General features: G+C 42.4%; 1 protein-coding gene across 1 annotated transcript; it reads left to right on the forward strand.

Annotated features, from left to right (window-relative positions):
- The first annotated feature begins 2,790 nt into the window (after window positions 1-2,790).
- On the forward strand, window positions 2,791-19,645 carry LOC148903017 (RNA-binding protein 38-like). Its single transcript, XM_088992533.1, has 4 exons — window positions 2,791-3,245; window positions 5,282-5,405; window positions 9,826-9,886; window positions 17,473-19,645. The coding sequence occupies exons 1-4, from the start codon at window positions 3,021-3,023 to the stop codon at window positions 17,765-17,767; spliced, it is 705 nt and encodes a 234-aa protein (XP_088848659.1). The 5' UTR covers window positions 2,791-3,020; the 3' UTR covers window positions 17,768-19,645.
- The last annotated feature ends 644 nt before the right edge of the window (window positions 19,646-20,289 follow it).

The raw sequence follows: 20,289 nt of genomic DNA on the forward strand, positions 1-20,289 counted from the left end.
CACGAATGAGTTCCCCGCTCTTCCTCGGGCATCTGGTCGGGATTCCCGTGGAGACGATGGATCCCGGTGCAGGGGCCAAAGACACGACTCGCACGAAGATTTTTATGCTTAGTTTGGGGAATGAATTTCTCAAAATCTCAAAACCAGGCAAGACACAGCCCTATTTTGGCACTGTGTAAAATTAGTGCAAAGAGCCCATTTGGTCCACATTGGCCTCCAACCTTTTCAACCGTTTCGGTTTTATTGTAAAACCCCTGCACCATCAATCAGTTAAATATCACAAGTTTTTCATGTGACTTTTTTCCCCTCCACTCCCTTAAATATGTTATTTGTGGTGAAGCTTCTGTTTTAGGAATCGACCTAATGAAGATGTACTCAATCCAAAGAGATTATGTTTGTCGTTTTGCATTGTTTAGAGACAGTTCCTGAGCTAGATCGTATTTGTGGGCTTTTATTGTTGCGCCGATGGTGTTTAATATGATTGCATATGTTATACCCACCTCCCCGCAGACAAATGGTAGACATGAATCTGGCTCTGGTGTATACGTACTTGAATGCCTTCCTTGGGGAGTTCTGTTTTCGTCTGGCCCAAAATGTGGGGTTGTTATTTTGCAAAAATTAAAGTTGAAAAGTTTCGAAAATGGTTTTGCTCACAGCCTCAATTAAGAATAATCAAGCAAGATTTGGATGTCAATGGAAGAAACTCCTAAGAGAGAGAGAGAAGATAACTCCCCATGAGGGATACATGTTATTACTGGATGTACATTTCTGTTGTTTTTTTTCTTACCTTGTTCTCAATGTTAATATTGTTGTAAATACAAATTTATATTTAAAGTGTATGTCTCTGCTCTCTTTTTCCTATAATAACATTGGTCATTAGCTCTTTCACATTGGTAAATCAAATTTATTATTACTCAATATTGTTTCATATAGAATACATACATGCATAATATATAATATGGACAATATATACTGTACAGCACTTTCTGTGGTATTTTACAGGTTGCAAATCTTTCGCCATTGTCAATCAATGACCTCCTATTCCATTTGACACTGTGTCACAACTTGATGGCTGGGGCTGCTGAGGTCGTTGATTCTCAACCAGGGTGCTGTGGCACCTCAGTGTGCCATTATAGATCTTTACGAAGGTGCCAAAGCAAACTATCCAATTTGACATGAATCTTCTTCTTTTCCTTTCGGTTTTTCCCCTCAGGGGTCACCACAGCGAATCAATGTCCTCCATCTAACCCGGTTTTGTGCATCCTCTTCTCTCACACCAGCTACCTTCATGTCCTCTTGGACCACATCCATAAACCTCCTCTTCGGTCTTCCTCTCGGTCTCCTGCCTGGCAGTTCAAGGCTCAGCATCCTTCTCCCGATATAATTACTCTCTCCTCTGGACATGTCCAAACCATCTCAGTCTGCCCTCTCTGACTTTCTCTCCAAAGCCTCTAATATGAGTTGTCCCTCTAATGTACTCATTCCTGATCCTATCCAACCTGGTCACTCCCGAAGAAAACCTCAACATCCAATTTGACATGAATAAAAAAAAATCTAAAATTTTATATAATTATAACATTAGACTAAGAGTTTACACAGAAGTAAACCTCCAGCAAAATCACTATTAAATCAACACAACAATATATTTGCTTATGCAGCTCGCTACAGATGCAGTGTGCGAGCTGTGGCCAGTATGCACTTATCACCAGCGGCTAGTGATACTTTGATTGGCTAGTGACTACAGGCAATCTCACTTTAGTTCACTGAAGAAGCATCTTGGATAAGAGGCGAAACGTCTGACACCTTCAAAGAAGTACAGATGACGTCAAAAGAAACCTTTTCATCGTTGGAGGTTTACTGTTAAAGCCATTTTCAAGACGGACTTTTCATGAAAAAATGGACATTAGGTCAGTCAGTTATTTCTTGGCTAATGGTACGCTCTAGTGGAGTTGTAGTTAATCACACCACACTTTTTTTTCAGTTTGGATTGATTCAGACATAGCACTACTGAAAGCCTATGATGAAATCCACGACCTGCCACTGATACCTACATATGCCTTGTTGTTAGAAGTGGTAAAAAAAAATGAAAGACAAAAACATTGCCAAATAAATCACAAATGTGATATGCATTCAACTACGGGCAGTAAATACACATATGACGGGTTGATGTCCCAATATTCATTCATAAATAATAATAATAATGCATTACATTTTAAGCGCCTTTCAAAGCTCTCAAGGACACTTTACAGTCAGACAAGAATAGGTACTATAATAAAAAAATACAATCACAAATAGAATGCAATAAATAAAATACATTTATAAATAGAAACGAGAGAGCTACACAGGAAATGCAATTTTAAATAGGTGGGTTTTGAGGGACTTGAAGGGGCAAGAGAATCGATGTTACGAATGTTGGGAGGAAGTGAGTTCCAAAGTTTGGGGGCAGATCAGCTGAAGGCGCTATCAAAATGTGTGATAGAGCGCGATGGGTGATTCACCCATCGTGCTGAGACGGGCAGGGGGGGCAGACAGAGGCGGAGGGAGGAAGAGGATCTGAGGGAACGAGAGGGAATAGAATAAAATAAAAATAGAACAGAATAAAGTTGTTTTCCCCTGACACTGGATATTTGAGTTTGATTGGATTGATGGGTTTCCTGGTCGTTCGTTTTTATTATGTTCTATTCAGAAGAAGTGTTACATTTGCTGGTGAAGTGACTGCTGGCATGTTGGGGGACAAACGTGAAAGAGACGCACGGCTTTTCTATTGGACTGCACGTCGCATATGCACGCCTACCCCGCTGGCTCGTGAAACCGAAACGAACGTTTTCTTCTTTTTCCCCCCAGAACAGCATACAACACTCAACTCGAGCACTTTGCACTTGTCATCCTCAATCGGTGTATGTTCGCGTTTTATTCATTCATGGCTCCGTTACTGTAACGTCTTTTAGTAGTCGGCGCTTGTTTTTTATTCCCTCCCAATCTTTTTTTCCTTTTCTTTTTGACCATTTATTCTCCCACGAATGAGTTCCCCGCTCTTCCTCAGGCATCTGGTCGGGATTCCCGTGGAGACGATGGATCCCGGTGCAGGGGCCAAAGACACGACTCGCACGAAGATTTTTGTCGGCGGATTGCCGTATCACTCGGACGACGCCTCACTTCTAAAATATTTCGAGACTTTCGGCGACGTCGTCGAGGCGGTGGTTATCACCGACAAACACACGGGCAAGTCCAGAGGATATGGCTTCGTAAGTTTGCAATTTCTCTAAATGGTTTATTTTTCAGCCTGGGCGTTTATTTCGACCCTCGTCACATCTAAATTTCCCGGTTACTTGGAGTCACTGTGCCATCCATTTATTTGCTCACTGAAATCCTTAAATGTTTTCGTGCTTACTGAAATGCACTTCGTTATACTTCATTATGCATGAAATTATTCGAGATGTTCTGAAACATAAGTGTGGGGGAAAAAAACCTATGGAGCAAGTCAGTAACCATAATGCCCTTGTTCTTTCACACAAAGCAATTTACTGTATTGAACGTGAAAACACCAACAACGAAAATTAAAACCAAAAAATGAAAGGACTCACAATGAATTTCTGTAAAGACAACCTGACTATAGCCTGACTCCAAGCTCTTGACATCATTGAATGCTCACAGTCAGTGCTTGGATGCTACAGTGCAGTACATACAGTTCTGAAAATTATTTACTTTTTTACGTCCTGTTCTTCTTTTCCTTGCGGCTTTTCCCTTCAAGGGGTCGCCACAGCCAATCAGTGTCCTCCATCTTCAAAGGTCTGATTCGCATGTTTGTTTTGGTCAAGCTTTTACGTCGGATATCCTTCCTGACACAGCCCTCTGTATTTATCCAGACTTGGGACCAGCACAAGAAGGCACTGGCTTATGTCCCCTTGTGTCTACAGAACAAGCAACTTTATGAACTTAATAAAGATGAAGATGTTCAATAAAAGGCTCCCAAACACAAAATGGTCATCGGCACAGCAACATTCAAAACAGCAAAACTATACTCACCATTTGATGACAATGGTCTGATCTTCCTGTGAAATGGGCATCTCTTTCCCATTTGATGACAATTGTTTATTTTTTACGTTATGTTATTGTGTTTTATTACATTTAAAAAAAATAAACTTTTAGTTTTCAGCTTTATAAACACTGAGGGTTTTTTTTGGGGGGTGGCATTTGAAATGTGGAAAATTTGTTTGATGTTGAGATCTAAATTTAATCACAGAACAAATTGAACTTGTCACGGAACTGTTTTAGTTTGCGCCAGTGTGATATTAAGCAACCAAGTAAACTCCCTTATTTCTTAAAATGTGCCCGTGAGCGTGCTGCTATGCACTTTTGTTAAAGAATGTCTGATTAACAATATGTTTTGTGCAAGGGATAGAGAGGGGGGATAGAGAGAGAGTAAGAGAGAGCGAGAGAGAGGAAAGAGAGAGACTTCTGCTAAGTCACAGCATCATCCTCTATGATGCCCAGCAGATCTCAAACCGTCCTCCACCGCTTGTAAAAAAGTTTCACATTGCGCCTCTAATTGCTCTTGTGTAGCTTGACCTTGAGCTCAAAACACTCAAAGCTCCTCTTCCCACGCGAGCTTCCCAATCCTCAAATTCACTCCCTCAAGGTAGATTCCGTTTGCTCATCCCAATCCAAAAAAAAAAAACCTCCCACGTACTGTAGCAGCCTACAAAATGTTAACATGCAGCTGAAGCTCAGCTGGAAACATCTTAATGCAGATTTTTGTGCCTCCGCCTGTACCGTTTTTGTAAATGGTCTTTTTTTAGAAGACAGATAAAGACCTTGACTCCCTGCAGGTCCATAGAAGAGCCTGTCGAAGTACAAAGGGGGTGCATTTACATCAATGTTCTTAGTGTTAACAAAATAGAAAAACAAACTAAAATTGAAAAAAAAATCAATGCTTTGGGATAATGAGCGATCAATGATCATTTTAAATAAATATATGTCCATGTCGAAGAAAGAAAGACAGAAGTTTTCTTTATGACACAATGCAGAAGCCTTTTATTTCTCTATTTATAACCTTGCACCCGTCAATGTTCCATTATATTGAAAAGAAATAAAGCTAAAATATTCTTTTTAAACTACTCTCAAAATAAACATTTCAAACCAAGCTCGCTCTACAAACTGAATGAAAAAAAAGGTGCTCACAATAGTGAGCCATCCGAAACTGTGACAACTCTAGTTTCCACATAACCCAGTTAGGCAGGCGTTTACTGTGGAGTTGACTTGCGGGATATTGTGCCAACAGGTAACCATGGCGGACGGCGCGGCCGCAGAGCAGGCATGCAAGGATGCAAATCCTATCATTGATGGCAGGAAGGCCAACGTCAACCTGGCGTACTTGGGAGCCAAGCCGCGTGGATCACATTCCAGTGAGTGTGTTTTTTGGGACTGTCAAACTTTCTCTGCAATTTGCTCTTCTAACGTTATTTTTAGCAGTGTATTAGTGACAACAACTCTGAAATGGTTCATATCAATCCATCAATGTATTAATATAGCACTTCCCATTCTGTTTAACCGCAGGTTTGCTTGTCTTCATTAGGTTGTATTTTGCTTCATTTTAGTTTTAGTATAAGTTGTATTTTTTTAATATAACACATACATTTTTCAAGTGCAAGATTTTTAAATAAAGTGTCCCAAAGTATTGTGTAACCAAGTAAAGTACAGTCAAATTCTCAAGCAACTGTTTAAACACCCTTCCGTCCTCTGGACAGATATGAAGCAACACCAAAATGCATATCAAATCAATCCCCAAAATGGATGCATGGATGAAAATTAGGCAGTCTGTCGGTGAAATTGGTGTTTGCAAGTTCTCACCAGGCCTACGTGGGTTTTCTCCGGATCCTCCGGTTTCCTCCCGCATTCAAAAAACATGTGTGACGGGTGTCACAACAGTGACTAGCTTCATCTCCACGATACTGCCGTATTAATGAAGACGAGACGCATGGATGTGTCTTTTTATTTCTTTTATTTCTGCAACACTGCAACACAGTATGGCAGAAGGGATGGGTGAAGTCGCATGGGTTTCGTCTTGTGATTAACCTGAATCTCCTCGAGATTGTTCTCAAATGCAAAACATTCTAGATAACAAAACAGAATTAACAACGTGTGATCGTATAGTGGTTATTTACAGGAAAAGAGAATACAATACAACTTCACGGTTATTTACAAGATGTCCCTGAACGCATCATGGGCGGAGACTCGGCAGAACACGCGGTGCGCTTGTAATGGCTGGCGCACAGTTCAACCAGCCACGGACACTCACGGGCAAATGAAACACGACACAAGAAACTAAATATTGTTCAATAAAAACGAAATGAAACAATTATTACCTGCAACACAGTATGGCAGAAGGGATGGGTGAAGTCGCATGGGTTTCGTCTTGTGATTAACTGCGCAATAGAAAAGCACTATGAAGCTAAGTTCCACTCGACAAAACGTGAAGTAAATAATGACACAAAAAGTAATCTGGACTTGAATGAATAAGGGAACTAATTAGATAACACTAGACAGTAAAAAAGGGGAAACAAAATAAGATATTGTCATGAAAATGCGCGTTAATCAAGACCAACAGAAAATTGCGACTCACCCTGAATCTCCTCGAGATTGTTCTGGAAACTATGGGCGGGACATAGTGCCACACTGTGCGCCGTTGCGTCACTTCCTTCATAATTTAATAATCTAAGCGCACAACTCCGTTACATACACCCCCCTTAAATTATGCAGAAGTGAGGCAACATACACACGGAAGACAACAGAAAGACCAACAGGCACAATAGACAAGGTTATCGGGCAAGGATGTACAAAAATGCTGTCTAATTATGTCACTCATCTGACCAACTACGTCAGGTGACTGGAGTAAGGGATCTGTCGCCGGTGTGTCAGGGTCTGTGTGCTCGTCGGAGATGCACTGTACTGGGTCTGGGAAGGAACTCTGTCCCCACTAACATAAGTGGCCTCAGCTCGCACCTGCCCATTCCCCTCTGTACAAACTACATCACCCTGCATAGCACTACATAACTGTGACAGACTGGAGAAAGGTATCTGTTGCTGGTGTATCAGTTGTCTGTGCGCTCGTCGTAGATGCAATGCACTGGGTCTGGGAAGGAACTCTGTCCCCACTAACATAAGTGGCCTCAGCTTGAACCTGCCCATTCCCCTCTGTGCAACCTACACCACTCTGGATTGCACTACACAACTGTTACACGGTTGGGAAGCCTCTACCTCTACCAACACACTCATTCAACGGTGTGCTACTTGTTACTTCTAAGGAGCTCATTCTTAGACTTAACACACAAAAACACGTACATGAAAAAAAGTACACCAATTGCAAAACAGCAGGTAGACAATTAACACTCTACATGTATTTCCAAAACGGGAGTCGACACACCGTCCACCGAGTGATGGGACTGCACAGCGTCTTCATTGTGCAGCATCGCGGTCCCGGTCCGAAGTGGAGAGTCACTTGTGATCCGGGTCACGGCACCAATGTGACGGGTGTCACAACAGTGACTAGCTTCATCTCCACGATGCTGCCGTATTAATGAAGACGAGACGCGTGGATGTGTCTTTTTATTTCTTTTATTTCTGCAACACTGCAACACAGTATGGCAGAAGGGATGGGTGAAGTCGCATGGGTTTCGTCTTGTGATTAACCTGAATCTCCTCGAGATTGTTCTCAAATGCAAAACATTCTAGATAACAAAACAGAATTAACAACGTGTGATCGTATAGTGGTTATTTACAGGAAAAGAGAATACAATACAACTTCACGGTTATTTACAAGATGTCCCTGAACGCATCATGGGCGGAGACTCGGCAGAACACGCGGTGCGCTTGTAATGGCTGGCGCACAGTTCAACCAGCCACGGACACTCACGGGCAAATGAAACACGACACAAGAAACTAAATATTGTTCAATAAAAACGAAATGAAACAATTATTACCTGCAACACAGTATGGCAGAAGGGATGGGTGAAGTCGCATGGGTTTCGTCTTGTGATTAACTGCGCAATAGAAAAGCACTATGAAGCTAAGTTCCACTCGACAAAACGTGAAGTAAATAATGACACAAAAAGTAATCTGGACTTGAATGAATAAGGGAACTAATTAGATAACACTAGACAGTAAAAAAGGGGAAACAAAATAAGATATTGTCATGAAAATGCGCGTTAATCAAGACCAACAGAAAATTGCGACTCACCCTGAATCTCCTCGAGATTGTTCTGGAAACTATGGGCGGGACATAGTGCCACACTGTGCGCCGTTGCGTCACTTCCTTCATAATTTAATAATCTAAGCGCACAACTCCGTTACACATGCATGGCAGGCTGACTGAACACTCCAAATTATCCCTGGGTGTGCATATGAGGGTGGATGGTTGTTCGATTGGCTGGCAATCAGTTCAGGGTGTCCCCCGCCGAATGCCCAAAGACAGCTGGGATTGGCTCCAACACCCCTTTGCGAAACATTGTGAAGGTAAAGGATCGGAAAATGGATATGGATGGATGAAAATTAAAGATATTTTCACTCCAATTATAGTTTTATTGTTTTAAAACGATTTCATTGCGATATTATTTCATTAGCTCATTCATTGCCAGACGTGCAAAAATGTGTCCACTCCAGTGCCAGGGTTTTTGTCATTGTCACTTAAATTCCAGGACCCACAGAATATTGAGTTTTAGGACTACATAAACATTCAATGCAGCGTAAGAAACTTTAGACTCTCTTCTTTCATCAGAAAAAAAGAGTTTATTCCTAAATTATCTGGGTCTGGATTTATATAAACTTGAAATGAGGGTGGCTGTCCAAAATACAATGCAAGACATTGGTTCAGCGCTTTAACAACCGCTGAAGCTCGGACAAAATGCAAATGTGGAAATGCTGCCCCTTGTGGAAGGAAAAAAAATTGCCCGAGGCCATGGCCAGTGCTTTATCAGCACCCAAAGAAGAAAAAAAAAACCCGAGTAAATTCTGGAATGGCAGTAAATGAGTTAATACAATAATCAGACAATAATCAAAGAGATGATTCATCCCATATTAGCATACGATTTTTTATATGGAGTGACAGGTATTGCACCCAATGAATGTTTTTTTTTGTGTTAATTTCTGTTTCCTTTCAGTATTTTTTTTTCCAGTGCCACCATTCATCCAGTCTTTGTTGCCCGTACGTTTTCTACTTGAGCTAATGGACAGCTTGCGTGCCGCCAGGCATTTTCAGCGCAAACCAACAGAGCATATGCTTTGTGTTTTGCAAACAAGGTCCTGCTGCACAAAACTCTGACAAACTCTGACAGCGCCCTTTCGAGCTTTCCAGCAAAATTGCATTTGCGTGTAGCTGCGATTGAAGAACAGCCGACCATCTTCTTGAATGCGTGTGCTCATCAACTGGCCAGCGCTGAGACGCATACGGGCATTCTGCTGATGGGATATGGCAGCGCTCGGTATTATTCATGTGTGAGTGGAGCGAGATGGGACTGAATAAGAGCATGTCCGTTGCCTCTTTGTGTGACCTAAAAGAAAGATTTCGGTATTGTGTACTTTGGACAAAAGAAGGGAATGAGGAGCCATAACAGAGGGACAAATGGCCTGAGAAATGAAGGGGACGATGAATTTCCCTGTCTTACTCAGCCTCTGCTCATTCCCGACAAACCTTGAAGGCAATGAGGTCACAGACGTGGCACGTCAAAAGACTGGCACACTGTCAGCAATCTCCTTGCGTACGCGCTGGCCTTTGAGTAAGCAGAAAGAGAGAGAAGGTCCTGTTCCCACCACTGCCTCTAATTTCTCTAGGTCTGGCTGCCGAGGTTCCGGTCCAGCAAGTCCACCCTGCATGGGCTCAAAGGCACTACGGGTAAGGCTGAGGTCAATCCCCATTTCTATTTGTGATACTGTATTGACTTTCTCTTCCTCTGGTCTATTAAACACACGGGACACTGGCTTCTGGATTTCACTCACGGTTGACTTGGGCTTCAGTGAGGCAGCAAGCCACTTAGTTAAACTTCTGTGCACAAACTCACACACACACACAAATGGACACATGCATGCACGTGCAAACACACACCCGCATACAGCTGTTGTCATCCAAACTCACTTTTGCACTGGGATTTTTTTGATCACTAAAACACATCTAGCACACTTACCGTATTTTCCGGTTTATAAGGCGCACCCAAAAGCCTTGATTGTCTTCAAAAGATAACCCTGCGCCTTATATGCAGGTGCGCTTTATATCTTTTTTCCTTTCGGCTTTTCCCTTCAAGGGGTCGCCACAGCGAATCAGTGTTCTCCATCTTCAGAGGTTTGATTCGCATGTTTGTTTTGGCCAAGCTTTTACGTGGAATGCCCTTCCTGACACAACCTTCTGTATTTATCCGGACTTGGGACCGGCACAAGAAGACTTATGTCACCTTGTGGCTTCAGAACAAGCAACTGGCTCAGTAAAGGGCTCCCGAACACAAAATGGTCATCGGCACAGCAACATTCGGCTAATATGTGAATTAATGTTAAGCCACAAAAGGTCTGGCAACTACTGTCAACGGCCACCGACTTACAGCCACCTTATAACGTGGTGTGCCTTATATTTGGAAAACTTTTATATATTTATAAATTATACTTGGAAAACTTTTTTTTTCATTCATTGAATGCCTTATATTGTACAGTGCGCCATATATATGAAAAAAATAGAAAATACATCAATCATTGAGGCCGCACTTTATACTCCGGTGCGACTGATACACCGGAAAATACAGCAGTCACTCTAGATCTATTTCATTTTTTTTAAATCTATTTGGAATGGGTGTCAGATTATTTTTCATTCGGTGTGGATAGTGCTTTTCCAATTATGGTAATAATATCTATATACAGTAAAGTCTCGTTATATCGATATCGGATATATCGATAGTCCCGGTTATATCGATAATATTTCTATGCACGCACGGAGAAAATTACATGCAAACAGGGTCGGATATATCGATAGTCCCGGTTATATCGATATTTTTTCGGACTCCCTTGAATATCGATATAACGAGACTTTACTGTATTTTTTAATTAGACATTGGCCTCTTTCATCAGACATACAGTATACACGATGTGTCTGCCATATAAAACCTCATCCTCGGATATTCTGACCTACATGTCATAAAAAGGCCACCTTGTACTCTGGGAAAGTGCTTTATAGGGAAACTAGTTTTGGGAGTCACAGGTATTCAAATGGAAATCACTCGTGTACTGGTACACGTCTCTCTCTGACAGCTCCTCGCAGGAGCCCAGTGACGTCGAGAATGTTTGACTACATTTATCTCGAGGTTGGTTTATTTGTTGCTGTAGCTCTGAGAAAAGTGAGTGAACACCTCAATGGATTGAGATGGGGAATGTGACCTAATATGTGCATTTTTTGGGTGTGGGTGTTTTACTCAAAAAGCGCAGTAAAAAATGAGCGTTGGGGTTCTGTCACGTTTCGGATTGCGGCCATGGGTGGCACTGTAGGGCCCCGCCTGCAGCTGCACAGGTGTTGGTTGTTTTATTCAGTGGCAGTTAAAAGGACTCCTCGCACGACAATTCAGTGTCAGGTCATTGTTTTTTCACCCTGTAAGGTTTATTTCATCTTGTCATGTTTTACTCATGGTTTTGTTTGCTATTTTGGACTTTTTTGTTCTGATGATGTTTGAGATTTTCTTTCTGCTTGCTTTTTTTGTGGTCCACCACCACCACCTTGCAAATGGTGACAGGCTCAGTGTTTAATGGCCTTTAGGCTGAACCATGACAGTGTGACAAAAGTTCAACGTCCTCACCCACAAAGAGAGCAGTTATGACTTCCATTGCCAGTGATGCTGCAATACCACTGCATGTGCGTTTTGCTCTCCAAGCTAAAAAAACAGATGAGCCCAACAATACCATCATTTGACTTTGCTTTATGCTGCTTCTGGTGTTGACAGACAGTTTATTGGTGTTATAACTTTCTTTCTATGTAACACTGTTAAATCCTGCTTTTATCGAATGCATGCTTTTATCGAATGTGTGCTGCCCCGCTTCTCGAGGCCAAGCTCTCAAAAAAAAATGCCACTCCATGACAAACCTCAATTGCTCCGAGTGCTATTAATATTGCAGCCCTCGTTTTCTGAATGAGTGATGAGGGAGCTGACACTGACCCAGATGAATCGCTGAATGAGTGATGATGGATTGATTAAAAGTCTACCACAGCAAAGGACATTCACTTCAAAGAGCAGGTCTCCCTTTTTTTAAATCTCAGTTGTAGCTTTGACACCTCATACTGAAACAAAAAGGAAATGATTCAATACAATACAATACAATACAATACATATTAATTTACACTATATAGCGCTTTAATAATAGCTTCTTCTTTCCTTTCGGCTTTTCTCTTCAAGGAGTCGCCACAGCGAATCAGTAACCTCCATCTTCAGAGGTACGATACGCATGTTTGTTTTGGCCCAGCTGTTACGTCGGATGCCCTTCCTGACACAACCCTCTGTATTTATCCGGGCTTGGGACCGGCCCAAGTCAAAGTCAGCTTTATTGTCAAATATGCTAATATGCATGACATACAGCACAGATCAACAAGAACACTTATGGAACAAGAAGACTTATGTCCCTTTGTGGCGACAGAACAAGCAACTCGCTCAGTAAAAGGCTCCCAAACACTAAATAGTCATCAGCACAGCTACAATCAAAAAAGCCAAAACTATACTCACCATCTGATGTACAGTACAGTACGTTTTTATGTTATTTTAAGTTATCGGGGGTAGGGACCACAACAGCAATTTTTTTTCAATCCTAAAACTATTATTTCAACAGGGGTGTGTAGACTTTTGATACCCCATGTATAATAGCTGAACCTGTAAAAAAGCGCTTAACATGGACAACTATCATATACGGGAAATAAAGCATCACAAATACTCAACATGGAGTGCTACAAAAAAATAAAATGTAAAGTACAAAAACATCTCAAAAAAAAGTCAACAAAAATTTTCAATCTCCAATTGTGTACTGTGCTGTATATACAGTAATATGCACACATCCGCCCCTAAACTGCGGCCGGGTCTTTGTTTTTAGTTATGATACCAACAAGTGCAATCTAAAAAAATGCACAACGTGCATCAAAGGACTCAACCTGCGAATTGCTTTTTCCATATTTGAAAGGTACGAGCAGTCGAGTCACACTGGAGGTGACGCCATGAGGGATGCCTAACTGAAAATAATGGCGAAGGACTCCTTTCAACTTTTTGGTTCAACCGCTTGTTAAAAGTAATAATAATAATACATTTTATTTTAAGGGCCTTTCAAAGCTCTCAAGGACACTTTACAGTCACAAACAAGCATAAGTACTATAATAAATAAAATACAATCGCAAATAGAATACAAAAAATAAAATACAATTATAAATAAAAACAAGAGCACGAGCTACACAGAAAATGCAATTTTAATTAGGTGGGTTTTGTGATGGGACTTGGAGGTGGGAAGAGAATCGATGTTACGAATGTTGGGAGGAACTGAGTTCCAGAGTTTGGGGGCAAAGCAGCTAAAAGCTCTGTCCCCCATTGTGCTGAGATGGGCAGGGTGGCACTCAGAGGTGGAGGCAGGAAGAGGATCTGAGGGAACGAGAGGGAATAGAAATTTGAAGAAGGTCAGGTAGGTATGGCGGGGTAAGGTTATGGATATATTTAAATGTAGAAAGAAGAAGTTTAAAGTTGATTCTATATTTGACCGGGAGCCAGTGGAGCTCTTGGAGGACGGGGGTGATGTGGTGAAAGGATGAGGTTCTGGTGATGATCCGGGCTGAAGAATTCTGGACGAGTTGAAGTTTGTGGAGAAGTTTCTGAGGGACACCAAGGAGAAGTGAATTGCAATAGTCTATCCGGGAGGTGACAAGACTATGAACCAGGATAGCAGTGGTGTGAGGGGTGAGAGACGGGCAAAGACGATTGATATTGCGTAGGTGGAAGTATGCAGATCGGGTTAAGTTATTCATATGGGAGTGGAAAGATAGTGTGCTGTCAAGGATAACACCTAGGCTTTTGACCTGATAGGAGGGAGAAAAGTGTAGCTTATTTGCCGCTACAAAAGTGAGGCTGTGTTACAGTTTTAAGGGAATCTATGCACCACGCAACTCACAGCTGCTTCATGTGATTTGAGACCTTTTTGGAATCTGAAGCCCATCGTCAACATGTAAATGCATTTGCATGTTGATATCACGAACGAGTGTCCGAGTGAAACGCTGCTCCTTCTGTCTCATGCCCTCCCCCAAGCTTTTAGTGTGCGTTTGTCCAAGGAAGAAGGGTGTTTGTGTGCCTGTATTCTGTGTTGGCCTCTGCCTGACTCACTCTCCTCACATCTCTCATCTGAACTATTAAAAGTGTGACTGTCTTAAGGCATGAAGGATATATGATGGCTGATCCTTCACCTCTCAATGTCTCCTTCCTCCCCTCCTGCTCATTTCTCACCCGAGGCTCCCCAATGGTCGTTCTCCTCCCCTCTCTCCCGTTTTTTTTTTAATTCACTTCATCCCACGCCTCTCTTCTATCGTGCTTTTTGACAAGGGGGGTGTGAGTACAGAGGAGGCTGACTGCGAGGGAGGAAACCTACAACGAGCCGAGGCTCAGTGCCGTCTGTGGAGGTTATTCTGCTCTCGTGGGTCTGTTAGCGTATGCAGCTGTGCCAATTAGCCTGAACCCCCCACACACACGCATGCACACACACACACAAATACAATCCCAATACAAGTTCAGTGTTGTTCACACAGTCTTCAAAGCTCAGCTCTGCATGTGACTTAGACGCCCTTGTCTTGGGTGTGCATTAAAATAAATAAAATACAAATACTGTGTGTATAAATGTGCGCTTGACAGCCAGAAACGCCGCCCAGGTCAGGGAGGGGCAAGGCGCCGCTCTCTCTCGTACGTTGCGACTGTCACATTGGATCAGTCGGGCGGCTGCACGGGGCCACGAGAATGACACTGCACTTCTGCTCCGGGAGAGTCGTTGCACGAGCAAGGAGATGAGATTCCTGGGGGCTTGTGGTGGGGTTGGTGGTAGGGGCGTCCTTCACTACACTTGTTTGGAATTTCTGTTGACTTTTGTTATGTATCTGCAAATTTGAACATTGTACGTGTACTTTCCATTTAGCTTTATGCTTACATAACCGAAGGTCAGGCGGTGGTGATGATGCTGAAGAAGGTGCAAGCGACCACGCTGTTCAGATGAAGAGCAACCCCAGAAGTCCAATACTCTCTCGTCTTTCTAGCTCAACACCTCCTGACACCAACAGCAGCCTTTAGTCCAAAATGACCTCAAGGTGTTTCTACTCGTGGTGAAACACCAGTTGGCCATTTGTGCCTGGATGGCATTTCGCTATAATTAACAAGCACAGAAAAAAATACAAATGTATGAGGGTCTTTTAAAATATAGAGAAAAATCATCATTTGTGGTAACATCATATATTAAACGACGATAAGATAAAAGAAATAATAATAATACATTTCATTTCAGAAGCGCCTTTCAAAACTCTCAAGGTCACTTTACTGTCACAGGATCATCTTTCCTGTGGGTGAGCAGCGGCAGCCACGTGCGCCAGCATTCACTCAACCCGGAATAACTCAAATAGATAGAAAGTTAGCTAGCTAGCTAATGTTTTGGTCTTTCTGCTGACATGTGAGCGTTTTAGAATACCGTATTTTCCGATGTATAAGGCGCATCCAAAAGCTTTTCTTCAAAAGATCACTGCGCCTTATACGCAGGTGTGCCTTTTATGTGAAGCCATATTGAGCCACAGCAGGCCTGGCAACTACTGTAAGCAGCCACTGACTCCATTTGACCCTGTAGAAGTCGTGCGTCACCCCAGCCTCTACTGTAGTGCCTTATAAATGTGGTGTGCCTTATATTTGGAAAACGTATTTGTCGTTTATATTTGGAAAACCTTTTTCATTCATTGGGGGGTGCGCCATCTAGTCTAGCGCGCCGTATATATGGAAAAAGTTTGAAAATACACCATTCATTGGGGGTACGCCTTATACTCTGGTGCACCTTATGCATCGGGAAATAAGGTATTAATAGAATAAGATGGCAGCAAAAGTGGACACAGCAACCCGCCGCCTTTTGGGTTACAGCTGATTTTGCCATTCTCTTGAGTGGAATTTGCCTTAGTGCGTCTGCAGCACAGCACTAAGCATTGCTTAAAACTAAACATTGGTACATTTGGCGACAGTGACTTCATTGAGATGGATTTTTGCCTATCACCAGACTTTGACTTCATCAACAAACTTAAGCCGCTAACCTCGATACCATATTGCTTCTTGATTTGCTATTGTAATTCTTGTATACTGTCACTGCCAAAATATGTTTGAAAAGTGGAAATGTGAACAGTAGGAATGCCGTGGCAGCCAGGTGTTTGTGCGTGTGTGTGTGCGTGCGCGTGTGCGTGCGTGTGCGTGTGCGTGTGTGTGTGTGTCCTATTCGTTTCCCTATGAGACGTAACAGCTTCAGAGAACATCCAATGCTGTGACAATTTTGTAAAAAGCATATAGATTCTAGCTACTATGCAACTTCATCAACATCACATATCAAATGAAAACATGAAAGAGGCCATATGATACTATTTTAAGCTTTCCACTTTGTGGTAACAATCACAATAGATAATTTGGCACAATGCCGATCTAATTGCTTTTCAAATCTGATTTCCTTTTGGGGGGCTATTTTTAAAACTCGGAAGTGAGTAGCCTGGTTCAGTAAAACTACACCTCCCACATGTGGCTACTGGGATGTGTTCATCCTTCAGCTGGCTGCTATGCGCACCATCCAAAAGAGTCTTGAATAGTTGCTATCACAAGGTAGACTAGTGACTCTTTTGGTCACCACACCTCACAGGATCATCGCTGTTTTTGTTTTGATGTTTGTATTGGATTGGATTAGCCTGCATTAGTGTCGCAGTGGACAAATGTATATTTCACAGCAGCAAAGTCAGGAAAGGAAGAAGTAGAAAAATAAAATACAGGACCTGCTGTCAAGGCAGCCAGTCGCCGCGCCATCTTGGAGTCAAAACAACAACAAACAACAAAATAAACAATGTGACACAACACATAAGACACAGACAGTCATTCACTTTCTGCATCCTCTATGTTGAATGAAGAAGTTCTAGACAAAAGATGAGAGGATCAAAGCCTCCCTTTCACCAGTGGATCAGGGATGTCATGGTGAAACGTGCACATCTGCTACACGCTAAATGTTGAAAGCAAACACGAATCTGTAGCATTCACTGATGAAAAGAGACTGAGGCGCGACAGTTCCCCATACGCATCGGTGCTCTGCCATAACGCTCTTTTCTTTTCATCGCGGGTTCCTCAAGCCATGCATCCATCCAGCCGCAGACTGTCCAACAGCACCAACCGTTTAAAATGAACCATGATCCAACCCGTGTTCCCTTTGTCACACTAGGTTGGCTCATCCTTACATCTACCCTCCTGCATTCCTGCCGCCCAGCCTGCTATTACAGTCCAGCATCGTCCATCCATGCCTTGCTCCATCAGGATTGGAGCAGTCGCCCTACTGCCCGTCACCGCTGCCCTACCTCAGCTGCAGCTTCTCACCTGGAATGCCAGCACACGCTCTGGTCACATCCCAGACTCTGCCCAGTGCCACCCATTCGCCTCTGACCATGGTCACCGCATCGCCAGTCGCACCTCAGGTCACCATTCCGAACCTTGTGCACCAGCACCACCGAGCTCAGTGAGCAGCCACGGCGATCCATCAGTACATTGCGACATTATGATCATCAAAAGGGCTTATGGGAAGCACACCTGACTTTTTACATGTTGGTTGTAATAGTTCAGAAAAATGTTCTTGCTACAGTTTCTTCATGCAGCCTGAATACTCTCGAAGTCAAGTACAGTGATACCTCAGCTTACGAACGCTTGAGCGAACGAAATTTTCACCTTACGAGCGTTAAATTCGCGAGAATATAATCTTGGCATACAAACTATTTTTCGGGAAACACACGGAGCGCCACAATGAGTGATGTGTCATTCGCAAAAAAGCCAGTTCTTGGAGCTCCTGAAATGGCAGCCGGCTATCCATTCCATCAAGCCATCAACGACCATCACAAAGGTAAATAAAATGGCTTTATTGTACTGTACAAGTTATTTCTTTAATTACAATACCATAGCACATTTATTATACATAAAACAAGGTATATTGTGTGTAGTTTTAAGGCTTATTTAGTTGAAGCTTATGTTTTATGGGGACCTGGCAACGGTTTATTCTCGTTTTAATGGTTTCCTATGGGAAATTAATGTTTGGAATACACACTTTTCGCCTTACACACACTTCCTAGGAACTAATCATGTTTGTAAGCCAAGATAACACTGTACTGGAATAAATTAGGCCCGGAGGCTGGCCACCAGATGACTGTTTGGAGAACTTAAAAAGGAGCACAATGAAAACGGTTGGTTTGAAATTGTGCTGCAGCAGTCTTTTTTTAAAACGCTTTGAAGTTAGCTGTACGGGCAGCCACATATAAAATGTCTCAGTCCTCCCACACCCCATGAGAACATTTCATTGTCTTTATCCAAGCTGCATATCTTGATAGATTTCCCAGCCTTCTCGTTTGTTATCTTCAATACGGTTGGGCAAGATAACACCGGACAGGGTCCATCTTTGAGATTGTTTCAATTCGAGCAATAGAGTTGTTGCTTTTGATTCAGTTCCAAATGTGTGTGTGCACATGTGTGCATGTTGCAGGTTGATCATGAAAAACTTACTTTATGAAAGGAGAAAAGAGCAATCCAATACAAATCAGTGTCAGGTCGGAGCTTCTCTTGCAGCTCATTGTCTAAGTTGATTCTTTGTTTGTTCTTGTTGTTGTTTGTTTCTTTTTATCTTATTTTACCAGCTGTAAAACCCATTAGCAAGCTGTGCATATCATTGCTAGGCCTTCAGCAGTGCTACGTCTGAATCAATCCAGACTGAAAAAAGTGTGGTGTGATTTACTACAAGTCCACTGGAGGCTACCATGAGCCAGGAAATTACTGACTGACCTTTCTTAATGAACTCCATTTTTTCTTGAAAAGTCTGTCTTAAAATGGCTTTAACAGTAAATCTCCAATCAAATCCTTTACTTTTTCTTCAACCATTGTGGGTTGACAAAACCGATATTAAATCAACACAATATATTTGCATATGCAGCTCGCTACCGATACAGTGTGCTAGCTCTGGCCAGTATGCTCTTGTCACTAGCAGCTTGTGGTCAGAGCAGTTTTTACTGGCGTCCCGGTAGATTTCTGACCCTGGTAACAAATGATGGCTGAAATGTGATTGATTAAATGCTTAAATACAAAAACACACATCTGGAAGCAGCGCAGCAGGAAAAAAAGTAACGAACAGAACCTTAAAGACAATTTTGATTTTTTTTTTCATAAGAATTCATGGACAAAATATAATGAACACCAGTCTGTGATTCAGATATTTTTAAGCCGGCATAGAAGGCTTTGCAGGCCTTGACGGTCCGCCACTGGTAAAACCAGAGCCATGCTTGAGGAAAGTTGGATCGGCATCCCTTGTTTAAAAAAAAGACATATGTAACTTTTATGAAGAGTATGCAAAATAAAACCAATGTTTACTATTCAGGCTTCGGAGCTGTTGGTTCTTGGTGTAAGTTATTGCGGTCGGTATCAGCGCAAATTGGAGGATGGATGATGTTGAGCCTGGGGAAGTATACATGAGTCACTCAAGAGATTTATTTTAGAGAAATACACTTAAGGCTTGAAGTGCGCAGTGGTAAAGGTCAGATTCTAAAGCAGATGGAACAAATGTTGGGAAAAAAAACATTGAAATAGGAAACATCAGGCGTTCAATAAGCTGGAAGACCATTGTTGCAAATTCGTCAGAGCCGCAGGTAATTTCAAATCTCAAATATGCTCTATGTCGGGGGGGTCAAAATCCGGTCCTCGAAGACAGCCGTCCGACATGTTTTCCAGGTCTCCCTGTTACAACGCAACTGATTCAAGGGAACAGACTCGATGGACACACACGATTCTAATGATCAGATCATCAGCAAGCTCTGTGGAAGTGTGACATGAGCCCGTTCCCTTGAATCAGGTGCGTTGCAATAGGGAGACATGGAAAACATGTAGGACGGCGGCCCTCGAGGACCAGAGTTTGACACCCTGTGCTATACACTTCGATGTGGAATGGCCATCATCTGCCATTTATGTCAAACCATCAAATAGGTAAATGTCCCAATGTAAGGTGATTACA

This window comes from Hippocampus bargibanti, linkage group LG01 (genome assembly GCF_051943395.1).
Source record: "Hippocampus bargibanti isolate YZ-2025 linkage group LG01, ASM5194339v1, whole genome shotgun sequence".
NCBI classification, from domain to species: domain Eukaryota; kingdom Metazoa; phylum Chordata; class Actinopteri; order Syngnathiformes; family Syngnathidae; genus Hippocampus; species Hippocampus bargibanti.